At 42.0% G+C, this 19,449-nt stretch overlaps 2 protein-coding genes across 5 annotated transcripts in view; one reads left to right on the top strand and one right to left on the bottom strand.

Moving 5' to 3' along the window:
- Nucleotides 1-2,111, bottom strand: part of atxn3 (ataxin 3) — a 14,746-nt gene extending 12,635 nt beyond the window's left edge. The window contains exons 1-8 of one of the 2 annotated variants that reach the window (XM_031848160.1): nucleotides 2,044-2,111; nucleotides 1,360-1,524; nucleotides 1,218-1,262; nucleotides 1,020-1,105; nucleotides 862-928; nucleotides 694-781; nucleotides 485-614; nucleotides 199-362 (exon numbers count right to left, since the gene is read on the bottom strand). In XM_031848160.1, coding sequence (XP_031704020.1) covers nucleotides 199-362; nucleotides 485-614; nucleotides 694-781; nucleotides 862-928; nucleotides 1,020-1,105; nucleotides 1,218-1,262; nucleotides 1,360-1,524; nucleotides 2,044-2,067 — 769 coding nt within the window. In that variant the 5' untranslated portion in view covers nucleotides 2,068-2,111. The remainder of the gene's footprint in view (nucleotides 1-198; nucleotides 363-484; nucleotides 615-693; nucleotides 782-861; nucleotides 929-1,019; nucleotides 1,106-1,217; nucleotides 1,263-1,359; nucleotides 1,525-2,043) is intronic. The other variant, XM_031848161.1, reaches the window with a different exon arrangement.
- A 563-nt stretch (nucleotides 2,112-2,674) lies between these two features.
- ubr1 (ubiquitin protein ligase E3 component n-recognin 1) lies at nucleotides 2,675-18,735 on the top strand. Of its 3 annotated transcripts, XM_031847630.1 has the most exons (47): nucleotides 2,675-2,750; nucleotides 4,308-4,567; nucleotides 5,090-5,168; nucleotides 5,547-5,657; nucleotides 6,778-6,905; nucleotides 6,996-7,134; nucleotides 7,264-7,326; nucleotides 7,429-7,552; nucleotides 7,684-7,791; nucleotides 7,886-7,974; nucleotides 8,060-8,158; nucleotides 8,241-8,398; nucleotides 8,485-8,584; nucleotides 8,720-8,848; nucleotides 9,006-9,186; nucleotides 9,278-9,330; nucleotides 9,440-9,550; nucleotides 9,672-9,737; nucleotides 9,833-9,931; nucleotides 10,019-10,082; nucleotides 10,169-10,293; nucleotides 10,380-10,432; nucleotides 10,523-10,625; nucleotides 10,717-10,765; nucleotides 10,885-11,039; nucleotides 11,153-11,252; nucleotides 11,373-11,476; nucleotides 11,771-11,851; nucleotides 12,121-12,302; nucleotides 12,406-12,614; nucleotides 12,724-12,823; nucleotides 12,999-13,151; nucleotides 13,238-13,338; nucleotides 13,809-13,908; nucleotides 14,001-14,149; nucleotides 14,238-14,293; nucleotides 14,412-14,508; nucleotides 14,610-14,677; nucleotides 14,833-14,980; nucleotides 15,082-15,166; nucleotides 16,070-16,206; nucleotides 16,289-16,397; nucleotides 16,501-16,557; nucleotides 16,647-16,724; nucleotides 16,806-16,976; nucleotides 17,077-17,178; nucleotides 17,440-18,735. In XM_031847630.1, the coding sequence occupies exons 1-47, from the start codon at nucleotides 2,706-2,708 to the stop codon at nucleotides 17,579-17,581; spliced, it is 5,220 nt and encodes a 1,739-aa protein (XP_031703490.1). In that variant the 5' UTR covers nucleotides 2,675-2,705; the 3' UTR covers nucleotides 17,582-18,735. The 3 variants fall into 3 exon arrangements, with proteins under 3 accessions (XP_031703490.1, XP_031703488.1, XP_031703489.1); XM_031847628.1 differs by having other exon boundaries at nucleotides 9,833-10,082; XM_031847629.1 differs by lacking the exon at nucleotides 2,675-2,750 and adding an exon at nucleotides 2,768-3,848 and having other exon boundaries at nucleotides 9,833-10,082.
- Nucleotides 18,736-19,449: the final 714 nt, after the last annotated feature.

The raw sequence follows: 19,449 nt of genomic DNA, 5'->3' as shown, positions 1-19,449 counted from the left end.
TATATATACACACATATATACACGTATATATATACATATATACACATATATACGTATACATATACGTATATACATACATACATACATACATACACATATAGATTCGTGAGTTTATAAAATCAACTGTTTCGTTGATTTGCAATTCATCTGGACAAAGAAACAATAAAATATTTCCAAACCTTTGGATAACTCATTTACCTTGCATGCTAAGCTGTATGGCCCTGCGAAGATCAGCTTCTTCATCTTCCACATCTATGTCCTGTCTGCTGAGTGCCAGAGCTTTCTTCAGCTCGTCATCTTCATCAACAACCTCATCCTCCACACCAAAGACCACCTCTGACTGGCTCAGAGCTGCTGACCTCCTGCTCACAGTACAAGACTTAATCAGTTGCCGCAAGGAAGCAGAAAAAGAATATTTTGAGCAACTTGAAACATGAACTAAGATACTTCTCCATATTGTGCTCTCTGCACATAGAGTACATACCCTGCACTTGTCTGGGCTTCATCCTCTCCAATAAGCCTTGGTCGCTGCTGCTGCTGCACCCTCATGATCCCAAGAATCTGTTCTGCTTCACACTCTGGGAGGTTTCCTCGGATCACAAATATGGAATAACCTGCACAAAGTCCACTTTTAGACTGGTTTCTGCTTTGCAACAACTAAACGTTGTATAACAAAAGACAATCTTACAATACCTTCTTGTTGTAACTGTGCAAGGAAAAGTGCTAGATAGGTGTCTGATATCAACTCTGGTCCAGTCAACAGTGAATTCAGATTAAACCACTGCAATGAAAATAAAAATATTTTTAGTAATTTAAAGTTGTGTTAACATTGTTTATTGTTCGTTTACAAGTGCCTCATACCTGTTGTCCAAGTTTCCGTATAGTAAACCAGTGCTCCTTGTAGTTGCAAATAAAGGCTTTCTCATTTCTGAAACATGAAAGTAGGAATAGCTGTCACCTTCAACTGTAGAGTAGTAATGGGATTACAGATCAAGATATTACACAAAAAAGTCTTTTACATTGGATTAATCATCAGGCTCTGGTACTCCCGGCTGTTGAAAAGGATCAACTCCAAACCCCACACCCTCAGTGCATTGCTAATTACCTAGAGGAATTAGATGACAGAAAAGGGAATTCATATCACTAACTCATAATGGTTATTGATCTGTTAACAGATCTGTTGTTTGATTAACAACAATAAAATGTGAATCTCTCACTTGTATTGAAAAGAACCCGCTGTCATCCATGTTGCCAGATGGCTGCTGGAATCACATTCACAGAACATAAAATTAGAGACTGTTTGAATACACAGACAATAAATAGGCTGCTGCACTAGCATTCACTTCTATGTCTCCTCACCTGTAAGAAAGTCCTATACTCCTCACTGGCCATACCGCCTTCAGCCATCCTCATTCTTTCCTCTTCATCGAGCTGATGAGCAATGGAGGACAGATCCACAGGAGTGAAGTACTCACCCTGCAGGAGGTTGTTGAGACAGTGTTGGGCGCAAAGAGAGCCCTCTTGCTGAAAAATAAAGGTTTAGACATTGATAAGACACCAGCGCATATTACTATTCTAACATGACAGCACGATGACATAGTTTTCTTAACAACTTAGTCAGCCTTATGGACATGGAAATAGCTGACGTAAGTACTAAAATTCAGTTGGTATGTCCCCAACAGTTATACACTGGTAGCTACATGCAGCTAGCTTACGCAAACAACACAGTTAATAACGTTACTCGTCTATAAAGACCAGATAGCTAGTTCGTTTTCTAACGTGACAAAAATAACATGGTTGCGGCTGTTGGAAAGCTTTCTGCGTCGTTACTACAAGCTGAAACTTTTCATGATGTCTGACTATCAGATGCAGTTAGCATCTTAGCTGTCTGGACAACAATACTGACAAACAACACCACACATCTCTCCACACCGGCCAGATAGCGCCGGTAAACACATCACCGCTAGAAGATTCAAGGCTTTCCGAAAAAAACACGACGAATTACTTGGGGCTTCATGTTTTAATTTCAACGTTTTAACTTACTTTCTCATGAAATATGGACTCCATATTCAGCTTTCTGTCAAACAGTGAACTCTGACCTCTGGCCCCGCTCCATTCATGACCACGGAAAGAAAGGACAGTCTCGAGCAGCGCCCTCTGGAGGCCTGGAGCCCACACGACCACCGTCATCATAGCGCCAACTGATTTATACATTTATATCAGCGACGTCATTGAAATCACTGTCTGTGTGCGGCACACAGAGCAACTGTCAACTAACGTCATGTCGCTTCATAGAGACACTCATCCACTAAGTATCTTTATTAATTACAACATGTGTCCGTGACATAATTTATTTGACAAAAAATATAGATTGACCCGAAACGTAACCTAATAATAGTCAAATTAAATTGTGTATCAATTAAAGACTACCACCAGAGGGCGAGTGTGGCAGATATTTTTGTTTACAAAATGTTTGTTTTGACCGGAGGCATATTATTAATATATTATTTAAAAAAAAAAAAAAAGTCCTCTATTCATAATAAGTCTCCTATTTGACATATAAACTGAAAAGGAGAGGGCTCGTGAGTGCTTAACTACACCTGCATATTTCGGAGTATTCTAACGGTCAAATAACGTCGCAAAAGGCTTCGATTACAAGAGGAACAGTTTCCTAGTGACACCTCCTCCTTTACGGCAAATGGAATATGGCGGAGGGTGAGAAATCCCCAGACGGACTGGAGCTCAGCAAGGTATGATTTTCACACAGCTAACATGTCTCTCAGTGGTTATTGAGACTCGGGGACAAAACTCAGTAGTAAAATGTATTAGTTTATATGAACAAATAGTCTGACCGGGCCGTTAAAGGGCATCTACTTCCCAGGCTAGCATCCGCGGTTAGCTCCTGTGCTAGCTACCTAAACGTTTAAAATGTCCCTGCAGAGGCTGCGATATTTAGTGGCCATCAACAGTGAGTGTGTTTAACTAGTTTAGTTGTCAGTACTTGTTAAGAGGTCTCAACACAGTCGGGGAAGTATGCCATGGAGGTGTTTGTTCGCAGTGATCTCCAATCTGTGGTATTTTGATTGTCGCTTTGTCCATAGCGCTTCAGCATGAGTCTTTCATGAGTTTGAACATTTTGAACACCATTGTTGGCTGCTTTCCCACCACAAACCCCTGCAACGTTTTCTCAATCATAAGCTATTGTCCAATACGTTGTTGCAGCGTGACAGTGAAATATATTATTATTACGTTAACGTTAGATATTTTACAGTATGACACGTGTCTTGTCTCGCAGAACCAGCATTATAAAACCTGAAAATGTTTTGATATCTAGTGTAACTCAAGCCTCCAGGTATAATGTGCATATGCGACGACAGCTGCCAGTATGAATGTTTAAAAAACATAGTGTTTCACCCACCCGTTTCAACTTTAGGGCGGACAATTCATGCACACCTTTGAGTACTGTAAAACTATTTAAATCATGTTAAACTACTACATGTTTCAGCTTACCCTTTCCTCAGGGGGTTCAAAGAAGACGGTATTGTTTAGGTCTGCTGGTTCTACCCTTTTTATAGGTAAAGCAGTCCCTCCATGTGCCATTCACACTTCCTAATTTAGGCCTAAAAACAATGAATTATCAAAGATCACCTTCCAGACATTTATTCAATATTTTATTAATGGCATCCAAAGTTCCACTCCTTTTGACTTGTGCTCTACCATATGCTGTATATTATAGTATATATATATGGTACCAATATTAGTTATTCTTGCTACATAGGTATGACAATTCCAACAGTAAACGCTACCCTGTGTACATGGTGCTTTTCATCCAGCTGCCAGCCGGTACAGTAAGTGTGGAAGTGAGCTTCAGTAATTTGGCAGACATCAGGAGGAAGTAGGGTGACTAATTCCTGAATGATGACTTAAGTTATTGAGAAGTTGTTAAGAAATCGGTTGGTAATTTTCTTTCTCACCTAATCTTTTCCACTTTGATGCCAGGCTGGTTGTGGTGCACGTTTCCTCACTACAGATTTCTAAAGACAAAACTAATTGAAAGCTCTGCTTGGTGGGAGCATCAGCAGTCATTCAAATAACATATTTCTGCCTTTATTGCAAAAGTTTTTATCTTCCTAATTTTACTCAATTGCCCTTAAACAAAGATTTTAAGTTTGAATTGATTATTAAAGATGATTCTTTGCTGAAGTTAATATGTATCACTGTGACTTATAAATGTGGTTATGCATCACTGGGCGGAGACAGATGTGAGTCACTGCAAAACAATCATGCCCTCATCGGTTACCTTGCAGGAATGGCTGGAGGCGGCAGACAGCAGGGCGGAGCTGGTCCGCTACCTGAAGGAGCAGGTGCCGCAGATCTTCTGCCTGAAGAAGGAGTCCAGCCCTCAGGAGGAAGAGGAGCTCATGCAGAGCCGACTCTTCCAACCTCTGGAGTGCTTCCTGTTCGGAGAGGATCCTCAGGAGGGTCTGGAGAAGCTCAAGCAGGGCAGCACCTCCTCCCAGCTCTGTGGACGGGTCTTCAAAGAGGGAGAGACGGTCTACTCCTGCAGGTCTGAATAGATCCTCTGGTCTTGATAATAATAGTAGTAGTTATGATAAAATACTAGATATTTATTTGCTCTTAATAGTCATTTTAAATACAGGATGATTCATATCAATATCTACGTAAAAGAATAATTGTTTTGGTTGTTGCTGACATTGAGGCATGAAATGCAGATATCAAATAGTATTTCCACAGTACTCTGCCCCCAGTATAAACCCACAGAGTTCAAAGACAGCAATATACATACGTGGAGGCTATTTTTAAGGAATAGTTTGGTCTCAATAGGTTTTAGTTTCGCAGAGATTTAAAAAAAAAATGTAATCAAAAACGCATTATAGCAGGTTTGTTTTTACAGAAAAACGTGTCAAAATACCATTTTTAAGTTAATATTCTTGTGCTGCAGAGATGCCCTGACCTACACATCATATTCTACAGACTGCAAGAACACTTTCCTTTATAATTCAGATCTTGTAATGTGTTTATTGTTGTTTGCTCCACCGGGTAACAAGTCATTTACAATGTATTGCAGGGATTGTGCAATAGATCCCACTTGTGTCCTGTGCATGGACTGCTTCCAGGACAGCGTTCACAAAGGCCATCGTTACAAGGTTGGTGTCAATATAATCTTCATGGTTTTTTGGGGGGGGGGGATTTTGAGGGCTCGCTGTCAGCTTCTTCCTCCTTTTGATAATTGTGAATAATAGAAAATCCGTCCTCCATTAGATTTATGTTCTGAGATTTCTAAATGGGCTCACTGGTTACTATGATTCCCTACTGTGCACAGTGAGCTGCAATGTCAACTTGAACTCTTCTGTGTGCCCTTTAAGCTTTAGGAGAAAAATACAACATCCATTCAAATCTACGATTAATTCATCCATTATTGGGCTTATTTTTGGCCTTTCATGTTCAAACTCTAACAACTTGATTACTGTTGTGTGTACACATTACTCTCCCTTAGTGATAAACCATATGTACATTGTTTCCAGATGCACGCGTCATCAGGCGGGGGCTTCTGTGATTGTGGGGATGTAGAAGCCTGGAAGATCGGCCCCTGTTGCTCCAAACACGACCCTGGGGTAGCCACTGCCATGGTAACGGTGAGTTACATAATAGAGTGGAAAGAGGGATGTTGGAGGGGGGGGGCGTACTTGTCCCATTCTGTGTCAGTGAACCCCAGAATGCTTATTTTCCTATCTTAGACCTGGATGCTGCTCTCCTGGCTGTGGTTTTGGATCCGGAAATGAGAAAGAAAAGCAGTTTGTTGACCTGTAGCAACTGAGAACATAAAACACATTTTAACCAGCTTCAGAGATTGGGAGGGCGACTAAGAGCTAGTGGAAAACAGTTGTCGACAAGACTGGTTGAAAGCAGCATTTCCACAATTACTTATATCCTGCCGAACTGTGCAGTATTCAGTTTACAGCTTCTCCGACTGAACTGCAGCTGGACACATGGTGGTTGATTGTACTGCTCAGCAAGTGTTTGTCAGGCCTTTCTTTGCTGATCAGGGCTTTTCTCTGATAAGATCCTGCTCAGGGGCTTTGAGCAGATGTACAGCTTGACGGCTCTGTGCCATTTTCCGTAAACAGCAGGTGTTCTATTAACAGAGCCGTCACTGGCACCAGTCTGGATTGCTGCTTTGTGTTTTCAACACCAGATCTGAACCTGTGCTTTACAAGCATCAGAGGACCATGAACGCATCTCCACACTGAACATGAAAACCCATCATGCCGTTTCAGACTTCTTCTTGGTTAGATTGTGGTAGATTCCAGTGCTTGTTCTCACACAGCCGTGTGACGCATACACCGACACAATGTATGTTTGGTTTGTGTGTTAAATGTCAGACATTTGTATGAAATACTTAGCTGCTATGTGGAATGTTTGCTCTCAGGGGATTTGATGTATAAACTTCACAGGGTCAGCTGCCTGTTAAGCTCTTAGTCAGGAAAACATTTAGTCCACTTCTTGTCATGTTGTAGAGTTAGTGCTGGTGACACAGGACTAAGGGAATTAGTAAAGGTTATTGCAACACAGTTAATCTTGGAACACTTTCACTTTGATCAATATAAGATCAATCCAGGTTCAAATTAGGTGTCGCTAAATAATAGTTTCTGTAAAGTGTTTCCAGAATGTTCCTTACGGAGCAAGAGACCTCCTGAGATTTATAGTTGTGTCCTCAGAAATGTGAGTCCTGTGTGTTTGTCTCATTTTGTACAGGATGAGTGTGTGTTGGAGCCAGACATATATAGCCGCGCTGAGAGGCTGTTCCGGATACTGCTGCACTACGCCACAGATTTCTTGGTGTGGGAGGAGAACCTCGAGCTGTCAGCGGAGCTCCAGCCCCGGTATGGCCCGTCTAATCGCATGCATATACATAAATTCATATGCAAAGGACACAATTTTAACTTTAACAGTGTATTCACCTATCCGTGCAGGACAAAAGACAACGCATACTACTGTGTACTGTACAATGATGAGCACCACTCGTACGACCATGTGATCTACACCCTGCAGCGTTCTGTTAACTGTGATCAGGCTGAAGCACAGACACACACAGCACTTATTGACAAAGAGGTATTTTATGGCTGTATTTGCTCATCACGTTTCCTTTACAATTCAGTCATGATTTGAATTCCATAATTGCAGTCATCATATCATTGCAGGTTATGCTATTTTGTAATTTTTTTGTGGACTGTCTCACAGGGTCGGCGGGCAGTAAAGAGAGGGACCCTTCGTTCCTGTCAGCAAGCAAGAGATCTCATCAGGGTAAACAGCAGTGGGATACCAGACATTTAGAATACGGTTTAGTCTTAAATCTGAAATTGTTAAGTGAGCTCTAAATCTAAACACTTTACTGCTGTGTTGCAGTCCAACTCCGAGCACATTTCCCTGCAGCCACTACGCGTGGAGATCCTTCACGCAGCAGTCATGGCTCATCAAACCTTTGTTCTGCGCCTCGGCCCCTGGTTCCAAAAGGTCATCGGTTACTCAGGTGCTGCCATCGTTGTCGCCATACTTGCACCACACAAACGTAGCTTTATTTATTGATTGTGCACCTTCCATGTGTGCCATCTTTAGAAAACATGTCATGTGACTGGGAACCTATATGTGTGTCTTGTGCAGTGGGCTTCAGACAGGCCTTCTGTCAGGTGGCCCTAGAGGCCAATGCAGACGGAGACCGGCCTTGCCTCATCAGCAGACTCATGCTGCACGATGGCAGGATGTACAAAGGCACGTACACCTGAGCTTGATTTTCAGTACATGCTTAATTTCAACTTGATTCCAAATGTCACTAACATGAAGGTGCTTTTGTGATTTCCTCAAGGAGCTCGCAAGATAGTACACGAACTGATTTTCTGTAGCATGCTAATGGAGACCGAGTTCAAGAGGCTTTTTGCAATTGAGTTTACAAAGGTAAAAAAGGAGGGAATGTTTTACATTTTTTGCCATTCTTTCACCTGCTTAAACTAATGCTAATACTCCATCTTTGTGTTTTCAGTACTATACGCAGCTGCAAAAGGACTTCATTGTTGATGACCACGAGAGGAGCATATCCATCACTGCTCTGTCTGTTCAGATATTCACTGTACCCACACTGGTAAGGGCTGTTTGTTGTTAGAGCCGTGTACATCAGTGCCTTAACATCTATCTATGGCCTCACATTCCTGTTCCTCTTCTAGGCCAGACAACTCATCGAAGAGGGAAATGTTATTAAAGTGATAGTCGGTACAGTCATGGAATTGCTGCGTGAACATCTGGATAACAACAATCGCTTCTTCTTCCTCGGCTACAACTCCGACAAGTTCTCACGCATCCAGATCATCTTCCATGACCTCAGGTCAGTAAACTGGCAACGACTTGAAGTAACTCTTTTTTTTCTTAACTTTCTGTGTCTTTATCTAAGATGTGACTTGTGTCTCTCAGGTATATTCTGATCAGTAAACCCTCAATATGGACTGAAGAGCTGCGGAGAGAGTTCTTGGAGGGATTCAAAGTCTTTCTTGGGCTTCTCAAATGCATGCAGGTAATCATTTTCTCAACCCTGATTAATTCTTGGGTAGTGTGCAATACCAGGGCCATTACATCAGCTTATGGTAACCTGACAAACCAGATATTTAATCCACCCTGACCATATTTCTTCTTTGACTTCTGATTTTAGGGAATGGAGGAAGTGAAGCGCCAGTTTGGTCAACACATTGCGGTAGAGCCAGAGTGGGAGGCCGGCTTCTCTCTTCAGATCCAGCTTCGCCACATTCTTGCTATGTTTCAAGACTGGTGTTCCTCTGATGTGAGTTGCCATGCAATTTGTCTGTCAAACTATAGTTATCCCACAAACAGAGGGAGTATAACTATAACACCCCCCCCCCCCCCCCCCCCCCCTTTACTGTCCGTTCACTTAGAACAGGCAGAAGCTGTGCTCAATTATTGCTTGTTTGCCCCTTCAGGACGAGATCTTGCTGCTGGCATTTGAAGAGTGCCACAGAGTCCTGATGCAGTGCAATAACCAGCCCTTCCATAAGGAGCCCACTAACTACTACATGTCAAAGCACGTCCTCCATGTCCGTCCCTACAAAGTGTCTCAAGAGCCAGTCAGCATACATCTGCCCATCTCCAGACTACTGGCCGGTAGGAGAGCTCATATTTGAGGTGCTTAGTGATTTATTGGTATTTTTCTGTCACTGTGTGAACTTACTACTCTGTACGTTGTGATCCGTAGGTTTGTATGTACTCCTGTGCAGAACGGGGGCAGTTGAACGTCTGGATGATCCTGTAAGTGACATGAAAACTCTTCTATATGTTTCCTAAGCTTTAAGTATTCAGTGTGTGCTGTCTTAACTTCCACTGCAGGTGTTACAGAGTTATTATCTGTCTGTTGCAGGAGCCCTTTGACCACACCTTCCTGGCAGAGCATCCTCTGCGCTGTGTGGTGCTGGCTGCACAGGTCTCGGCTGAAATGTGGCGGAGAAACGGGATTTCATTGGTCAGCCAGGTATACCGCATTATTTGGCTGTTCAAGGCTTTGTTTTTATTCTGTATGCTCTCTGTTTTGTTACGTGCTATGCTCTGTTAACAAATGACAAGTAAATTAATTGTTTTTCCCATATGATCAGGTCTACTACTATCAGGATGTAAAATGCAGGGACGAGATGTATGATAAGGACATTCTCATGCTCCAGGTTGGTGGCAATCAGACATAGAGAAAGTCTTTGACATTTGTTAATATATACACATAATGTGGTGATATATGGCTCTCCATACAAATTGTTTACAGATAGCTGCTTCCAAAATGGACCCCAACCACTTCCTCATGCTGGTCTTGTTGAGATTTGAGCTCTTTGATTATTTTAAAGGAAGTACAAACAAAGACCAGGCAAGTAACACCCCAATAATCATTCAGAATAAAAAAAGTTGTTGTATAAATGATCTACTTCGTGATGAAATGCAACACAATTTGCAGGATGAACTGATACAGTGGAACCGCTTGACAGAAGAGATGCTGTACCTCCTTATCGTTGTCATTGGTACAGTGTCACATTCTACTAATCAAGCTAATAAAACAAACAGGAATTGAGTTGGTTGAATAGTGTCTGACTAGTGTTGTTTCCAGGTGAGCGCTACGTCCCCGGTATCAGTCAGGTGACCAAAGAGGATGTGACCATGAGGGAGGTTATCCAGCTGCTGTGCATTGAACCCATGGCTCATAGTAGCCTGGTCAAGGGTCTGCCGGAGAACGTAAGCGACACACAGTCTAAATTAACGAGTTCATTTCTTAGTTTTTATGATCATTGGAAAACGAGTTCAAAATGTTTTCTTTGTAGGAGAGCCATGAAACAGGCCTGGAGACTGTTATTACCAAAGTTGCCACCTTCAAGTATGTAAATACTGTGAAAGAGCTTTTGAGTTTTATCTTGGTCATCTTTTTAGAGCGAATATAATCAGTTTATTCTACTTCTGTTTTTAGAAAACCGGGAGTTTCCGGGCATGGACTGTACGGAGTAAAAAAAGAGCGTCTGGTAGAATTCAACCCTTTCTTCTACCATTATTCAAGATCGCAGCATAGCAAGGTAATGCAATGTCTCAACACCACTTTTCCATTAACGTGACACATTGGTGTTGAATGTTCCTCATTTCATTCTCATGTTTCACTCTTTGCAGGCAGAAGAGTCTCAGAAGAAGAGGAGGACTCACGAAGGCCATGATAAAGGTGATCAATGTCTTTGCTCTGCACAGACCTCTGTACAGCTCCAAGATGTACTGATCTGTACTCCAACTGCTAATGAATCAGCTCGACTAACAGTCCCCGTGTTTTTATTTTATTCTCAGCTCTGCGTCCTCCGATGCCCCCGGCCTTCTGCCCAGCTTTCTCCAGCATAGTGCGGCTGCTCAGCTGTGACATTATCATCCACATCCTGAGACACACCCTGCAGAGAGCTGCAGAGGACCGGGCGACTCACTGGACAGAAGCCATGATCCAGAGGGTAGACAATACATCTATTTCTTTTTCTTCCTTTACAGAGTCTACGTTGCTCGGCCTTTGCCTTTCAATACTCAAACCCCTTGCGGTAACAAAGTGCATGCATTTACCACACAGGCCCTGCACTTGATGGGTCAGGCATTGCTTGAAGAGAAAATGCAGCTTGAGGAGAGCACTATGGAGGAAGTGGCCTTTGATTTCAGCCTCAAGGCCCGCAGTGAGTGAAACCTTAATTGTTTTGTGTACAGCTTACTTACTATTTATCATAATTCTCAAAGCTATAAACTGGTTTGTTTTTGTGGATTTTGTGATATAAATGTCTCTTCTGTTCTTCCAGGAATTGGTTCAGAACACGGCAAGTCAGTCTTCGTCCTGTTGTCCAAGATTAAGACTGTTCCTTCCCTGGAGGCTCAAAAGGACATGGTTAAATGGGTTTTACAGGTAGACTATTCAAATATACAATGTGTATCACATAACAGTTTATATCATAGACTGATTTTACTTTAGTTTAAACCCACTGGGCTTATTTAAAGCCTTCACCTGTATGTGATTAAAATTTCACATTATTATAGAGAACACAAAAGTAATTTACATAAGATATGACTATGTAATATTGATGGCAAAGCATTTTAACAATATATGATATATAACAATACATTATCAACAAAAGAAGATGTGTATGTACGTGAGGTGTGTTTGTGTTAACACCATCTTGTATGAATGTTTTTCTGCTAGATGTTTGAGATTGTCAAGTGCCTTAGGGAGAAGTCCAGTCCAACGACCTCCATGAGTGTGGATACAACCAAGCCAGAAGAGGTAAAGGAACGATGAATGATGCATAAAAAAAATGAGTATTTATCTGATACATTTGACTCTATTTAACTTTTGCTTGTGCCATTTTGGCAGTTGAATGGGTGCAGATGAAATAACAGAAAGAGCCTCATGTCATTGTCTCAAAAAATAAATACATTTACAAAAGTATCAAATGTACAATTATTCGGTTTCCTTAATGGATCTGATAAATGGCAATATAGCTGTCCGTCATGAAGTTATAGGCAATAACAACTGACTTGTTGTTGTTCCAGAGTGCTCAGGACAAAGAGAAAGCTGAGCGCAAAAGGAAGGCAGAGGCAGCCAAACTCCACCGGCAGAAGATTATGGCCCAGATGTCTGCAATGCAGAAAAACTTCATTGAGTCAAACAAGATGCTGTATGACAACATGCCAGAGAGCGGGACACAGGGAGAGCCTGTTGCAACTACTGAGAGGTGACCATTCAAAAAAAAAAAAACATATTCATGGGTGTGTTTAGCTGGCTTGCTATTAAAATCCAATGACTAATTCTAGTTTGGGTTATGTTTATTCTTCCAGCTGTGCCATGGAGCACACGGAGCTGCGTGTAGCCATCGGGCCCCACCGAGGGTCCTCTCCAGCAGAGAGGGAGGTGCTCACCTGCATTCTTTGCCAGGAAGAACAGGAGGTTGCGGCCCAGGCTGCAGCCATGGTACTGACTGCGTGTGTCCAGAGGTCCACAGTGCTGACACAGTGCAGAGGGAGGATACCGACCAATAGAGCAGATGGTCAGTCTTCATCCACTAATCAATCCATTGCATCGTTAACAACTGTAATTTGATGGGGGGAAAATCAGACTCATCTGAGTCATATGTGCATTGTATTTATCCCTTAAAGGGACAGGGACATTATATCCCCTCTTCATGCCTCCTGAACTGGCCGTTGGAACCCACACTGGCAGCTGTGGACATGTCATGCATGCCACATGTTGGCAAAAGTGAGTTATTACAAGAACACATTTGCTAATTATTATTCTGTCAGTTCTGTGTGTGTGTGTGTGTGTGTGTGTGTGTGTGTGTGTGTGTGTGTGTGTGTGTGTGTGTGTGGGGTCCACTTGCAGGTACAGTTGACAGGTAATTTGCCATTAAGGTGTCGTTCTCTGTATTTTTCAGATATTTTGAGGCTGTTCAGAATATGACCAGGAACCGACTCCATGTTGAGCTGATCATCGACCTGGAGAATGGAGAGTACTTGTGTCCCCTGTGCAAGTCTCTGTGCAACACTGTTGTCCCTCTCATCCCGTTTGAAAGGTTGATGTTTAACTAGTAAGTCCAGTTCACCGTCTTCAGGCCAATCTGCAATGGATCATTAGTTGTATAGAAGTTATGTGAATATGTTTTCCTGTATACAGTGAAAATGCAGAGATAATTGGACAGCATTTGACCCTGCCTCGCTGGATCCAGATCCTCGCCGCCAGGATTAGAGGACTCAAGTCAGTCACTCAGGAAAATGGTAAGAAGACATACTCGACATACAATGATTGCACATCTTTGGTTGGGTGAACAGCAGTGGCACAAGAGGTCTGTTTAACTGAAACAATGGAAAACCTGCACAAAATGTCCAAATATAGATGCAGAGCATCATCAAACCTGGCAGACTCGTATATGAATGCTTTTTGATATGTTAGTATGCCTTTAATGTGAACTCAACACTGCAGTTACTTCATAATAAAAAGCTATAATTAGCTTTATTTGATGACAGGTTTTTACTGTAAAGCAGCTGCAGAGAGAGATTTATTTAGCAGCAAAACCCTCTTTGAAAACAGAACGTGTGCATGCAGAGAGCATATGGAGGCTGACAGCGGCTTACCTCAGTTTGATATCAGCTCTTTTGCTTCAATAGTTACTAACAAGTACCATTAAATGTCTCGTTGTTGACATGTGTGACGTGAGATAAATGATGATTTTCTCTCTCTTGTGCAGACTGCAACACCGAGAGCAGTAGTGTCGATGGGGACACGGGGCTGTGTGGAGAGGGCCAGACGGACTTTAGATCCATTCTGAGCTATGGAGTACAAGAGCCGTGAGTGGAACTGTCAGCTCCTCCTCCACTGCTGCTCACGTCTCTATGCTTCCCATAATACATTTGAATTCTCTGCGGCTGGTTGTTTTTAGGAGGAAGTTCTCCGACAGCGTGGTGGAGATGCTGGTTGTTTGTGCCACCACAGTTCACAGGGTGGGAATGCAGACGGCACCCAATGAGCTGTGCCCACGCGTGCCCCTCATGGCTTGGAACACATGTGCCTTCACTATTCAGGCCATAGGTACAGTAAGCGTTGTACGGCTTGTTCTGTCAATCTGCCCCTTTTCATGCTTTTGCAATTCTCAAAATATGTTTGCATGTCTTTACAGAAAACATATTGCAGGAAGAGGGCAAGTCACTCTTCGGGTCCTTACAAAACAGACAGGTAGGACAAACATGAAAAGTTAACATAATGCATGTAATGTGTAATTGTTTGGGTTTGACTCGCTCAGACATCAGTTTTTTTCAAATGATTCTCTTTTCTTTTTTTTTTCTTTTTTTAGCTTGCAGGTCTGAAGGCAATTGTTCAGTTTTCAGCAGCTCAGAGAATTAAGAGCTCCCAGGCTGTCATTCAGAGGCACTTTAACGACATGTTGGGGGGTAAGTGGTCATTTAGGAATACTTACATTTATTTTTTGGATATTATTGTACAGCTTGCTGTCCATTTGCCTTGTGGTCATAACTGCAACTTCTTTTGCCAGTGTTGCTACCGGCCATGGGCAGAAAGAACACCCCTTCTCTTCCGGAGGTGGACTTCTTCCATCTTCTGGTAGGTTCCCCCTAAAGGAACAGCTCTGTGGAGAATGATGGACTCTTAACACTTCTTGTCCTCATCTCTCAACACGTTCTGTTAAATATAACTATTAATGATTAATGGTTATGATAGTTATTGTTTGTTAATGGTGTACATGTGTGTTTTGTCAGGTGGGCTTGGTGTTGTCTATACCGGCACTATATCAGGAGGAGGCTGTCGACTTACAGCCGTCTGCTGTCAGCTCTGCCTACAACCACCTGCACATCCTTCATCTGGTCACCATGGCTCACATGCTGCAGGTCCTCCTTTCCTCTACAGGTATGAACCACAACACCATACCTTCTGGTTCATTCACTGAACTACTGCAGAAAGCTGTAGAGTATCGAGGAGGATTAAATCACGGTGTCGTTTCTACCTAGATTTTCCTGCAGTAGCTGGAGAGGAGACGGAAGAGTCGAAAGCAGCAGCAGAGCTCTACACTTCAGTGTCACAACACACTGAAAGGTACAAGTGTTTCTCATCATCCTATTGTTTATCAGGTGAAATGCATTAGCAGAAGTTTTATATGGTTAAAATATCAAGTATAACCTCTGTGGATTAGTTCAGTTGCATGTAGTGTGGAATGGATTTTCTGGCAGTATAATCATTCAAGTAGATATATAATTCTTTTGAGCTCAGAACTCATGAACATAATATTAACTAAATGAAAAGGTCATGTGTTCTGATGCCTTGATTGTGGAATTTAAAAGAAATTCATGGACTTCTCTTTTCCTTATTGGAGGGAAGCTTCATGTTTGTATAAAGGTCACACTACTAAGCTCAGAATTCATCTTGTTAAAGGTCCATTAAGTCATCATGCAGCTGCTGAAAGTGAGTCTGTGTAATGTAAGCTTCATGGTGGCAAATGGCCTGATTGTGTTTGAAATCTGCATTTCTGTCAACTCATTCTGATTTGTAAGGTGTTTCTGACTGTTCCTCTTCCCTGGCCTCCCCTTCTGAAAACCTAGATTAATATCAGACCTGAAACCAAATGATGGCCAAATAAACATTTGTGATTTAGACTTTAAATGGCAGCTCTCGACAAATAAACAACAATTAAATGTAGAAACCATTGCTAAAGGCTGTCCCACTGCGGTTGAAGCAACATATCTCTTATTCAAAATCCACCGTCGGTGTTCTCCATGAACACAGTCTGCAGATGTTTTCACTGAGTGCTGGGTTATTTTTTTATTAGCCTGCTTCATAATCAAACTTGACAGGAATCGACCTCGCCTGTTTGTAAGCCCCCTCAGTAGAGGCAAACATTACTGCTTGTTTGTTTTCCATGCTGCCTTCTCAGAGATATACTCTGCAATGTAACAGCTTCTTCAGCTTGTTTGACAGATTGTTCTGTGGTTTGCTCATCAGGCCGATTCCAGATGTGTCCGGCGTCTCTGTGGCAGAAAGAGTGAAGAGAGGAATTGAACCTTTCCTGCGCTGCGCCGCTCTCTTCTTTAATTGCCTTACAGGAGTACATCCTCCAGAGGAGCTCTGTAGTAGTACTGGTAGGTGAAGTATTCTATCATCATAACATACTACATATGATGATTTAATGAATTCAAGATAAACTTTTTCGGTTTCTTGCAGTTGCCTCACAAGGACAGATGGAGGCACTATGCAGCTACTTGGCACTGCCCTCCAATGTGTTCCAGCTCTTCCAGGAGCACAGAGACACTGTTACTCCACTGCTGAAAAGGTAAGTGATAAACATTGAGGCACGGTCAAAGCATTTGATCAGTGGTCTTTTCATATTTACTGGTGAGGTGGGCAGTTTCAGGACGATGCTTTTTCTTCCTTAGGTGGTGTGGGAGTCCAGCTGTAACCAAAGCCCTGAAAGGCAAAAGTCAGACCGTCAGGTAGACTTTGGCCTTCGTATTACTTCAGTCCCACTGTTATTTTGTAATAAATCAGCTCCTAATTATTGATCGATGTACTCTGTCTACAGATACCCCAGGAGAAGGAATCGTTTGATTGATCTTCCTGAGGATTACAGTGCTCTCCTCAATCAAGCCAGCCATTTTCAGTAAGTGGGGAGATTAAAGTTCTTTCAGTGGAAAGTCTGCTCGAGATGTTCACACCACTTGTCCACTCTACTTTTCCTCAGGTGTCCCAAATCTACAGATGATGACAGGAAGCACCCGACCTTGTGCCTGTTTTGTGGGGCCATGTTGTGCTCTCAGAGCTCCTGCTGTCTCAGCCAGCTGGATGGAGAAGATGTGGGAGCTTGCACTGCCCACGCTGCTACCTGTGGGGCTGGAGTGGGCATGTTCCTCAGGTGGGGGAATTCTAGTCCTTAGAGCATTTCTGACTTTGAATCGCATGTTGTCTTGTTTTGAAACGTGCTGCATAACTGAAGTTTGTTCTCATGTTGACAGGATAAGAGAGTGTGAAATTGTACTGATGGCCAGTAAGACTCGAGGAAGCACATACCCTGCTCCTTACCTGGACGATTATGGGGAGACTGATCCTCACCTTGGGTAAGAATCATAGCTTATTTTTAGTAACCTTGTTCTACTTTACAGAAGTCTCCCAATTAAGTCTTGGAGAGTTTAATGTCCTTCAACAATGATGTCACTGGAAAAAAAAACCCTACTGATGATTTGACTCATTACTGCTTCCGTAGGCAGCCTATAGTCTTGACCATGAAGTGCATCATTTTCTCACTTCCTATGTATTGTGTCTTTTGTTTCTTGGACAAACCTTGAATAAGTCGGGCCTTCTGTCTTCTTAATTTGTAGAAGGGGCAATCCATTGCACCTTTGCCCAGAGCGCTACAGGAAGCTGAACCAGCTGTGGCAGCAGCATTGCATCCTGGAAGAAATCGCCCGCAGTCTGGAGGTGGTCAACGTTATGTTTGCCTTTGAGTGGCAGATGTTGTGATGATTGCGCCAGCTGTCGTGGACGGGAAGTAAAGAGCACAGCCATAGAGCACAATCTGCTCCAGTGCTCCTTAGGCAGACACACACACACGCACACACACAGCACCCTCCTACAATCAAAGGAGGCCTGAGCAGCCAATCCCTCCCTGATGAAACCCCCGCTGGGGTCAAGAGAGGTGGGCCACTCAAAAGATGAATAGTGGAGGGTAAATGGAGGGTATTGAGCAAAACCAAGTCGCCTTGTTTTAATTTGATTGTCTGCTGTCAGGAGTTTCTGCTAGAGTAATGTTATTGGCAAAGAGGCTTATTCAAATAAAGACAAACATCAGATACACACCAACATGTTTTAGTTATCAGTTTATATATTTCATTTCTCTCAGTAATGCTGTGAATTTTCTGCATTCTCTTTTGGTTTTATAAAATATGATTTGTCATAAGTTATGATGTTTTGGAGGGTTACATTCATTTAGAGAGATCTCACACATTTTTGTTTTTTGCCCATTAACTATGTAGACACTCCAAATGATGGAGCCACACACGGTCACCTTTACTCACATATAGAAGCGTATGTAATGGATAACACATTTATAGAAGATACATTATTTTCAAAGTTGTATTAAAACAAACTTGGTATTCTGTGAAGAGTATACAGTAACCTGCTTTCATGACTTCCTGATATAAATACTTTTTAGGATAAGCAGACATTTTGACGCTATAATGTTCATCCACTTTTTGACATTTATGGTTATAAATCCTCACTGACCTTAAAGAATCAGTGAGTGAATTATATAAAACATCTCTACGTACTATATAGCATTATGATATGCCCTGTAACTAATGAACCCTATTAGGCCAAAGTGATTATGAGTATCAGATGTTCAATGTATGTTTATAATAAATAAAATATATCAAGGGGACCTTTGCTTGACAGATTAGTCATATTTCACCATCTGGTGGTAAATCCACTTTACACAAATTAAATTTACATTTCCAAAAAACCCTTTCAATATTCTATTTAAAAGGGAAATGTACTATATCGTATCTTTTTCGGTTATTACTCCTTTTCAGGAAGAAGTGTGAATATGGAATGTGTTGTTTGACAGTGCTACATGACTTCCAGGCTATAGAAATAAAGACACTAGCCTCTATACAGATGAACTGCTCCTGTGCCCTCAATCCATCTGAATCCAGTATAATGTTTTATGGGATTAGATTTGTTTCATTATAATGGAATAAAAATCTCCTCGTTGCTCACCCAACGTCATCCATCAAGTGAGAGCCCCGGGTGACGGATAGATAGGATTATCTTATTTCACAGGTTCGATCCTGCATTTTAACTCGGTCTCACAGCGAGAATTAAAACTTAATCAACCCACACGTTTTAATTTAGCAACCTCCCAAGTTTCTGTATTTCCCCAAATGTTTTAAGCTGTAATTTGACTTCTCAGCTGCCATGTGCTCTGAGTCCTGAAAAGCAGACTTCCTTTGACCCACAGACAACATCCAGCCAATATGATCATCATTGAAACACAGACACAGTAGCCTCGTTTGCAATTTTACTGGCTTTGAGTCCTTCACAAACTAAAAGCCGACCATCACCAGCACAGAAGTTTTATTGTCAAGTTTTTGTTGGGTCATCCTAGCGAAGGTGGCTGAAGTGTTTTGATAAGACCATGGTGGCATTGCTGAGGCACATGAGTCATTGTAGTGATGGCTTGAACATACTATAAGTTAATGTGGTGTTATGAGTAATCAATTAGATTCCTGTCTGGTTATGTTTAAATGTTTTACCTAATGTAAAGGCTTTAACTTTCTTAACATACGTATTTATCACATTGATACTAATTTGTTTCTTAAAGTCCGGTAATC

Source organism: Anarrhichthys ocellatus, unplaced genomic scaffold (assembly GCF_004355925.1).
Source record: "Anarrhichthys ocellatus isolate YVR2014 unplaced genomic scaffold, GSC_Weel_1.0 scaffold7, whole genome shotgun sequence".
Classification (NCBI taxonomy): domain Eukaryota; kingdom Metazoa; phylum Chordata; class Actinopteri; order Perciformes; family Anarhichadidae; genus Anarrhichthys; species Anarrhichthys ocellatus.
The sequence above is the reverse complement of the archived record's forward strand: the minus strand, read 5'-3'. Positions and strand labels throughout refer to the sequence as shown.

Coding starts and splice junctions, on each gene's coding strand:
- ubr1 (XM_031847628.1), top strand. CDS start 2,706: ATGGCGGAGGGTGAGAAATCCCCAGACGGACTGGAGCTCAGCAAG. Junction 8,159..8,240: donor TATTCACTGTACCCACACTG/GTAAGGGCTGTT, acceptor TTCCTCTTCTAG/GCCAGACAACTCATCGAAGA. Junction 14,981..15,081: donor GGTCCTCCTTTCCTCTACAG/GTATGAACCACA, acceptor GTTTCTACCTAG/ATTTTCCTGCAGTAGCTGGA.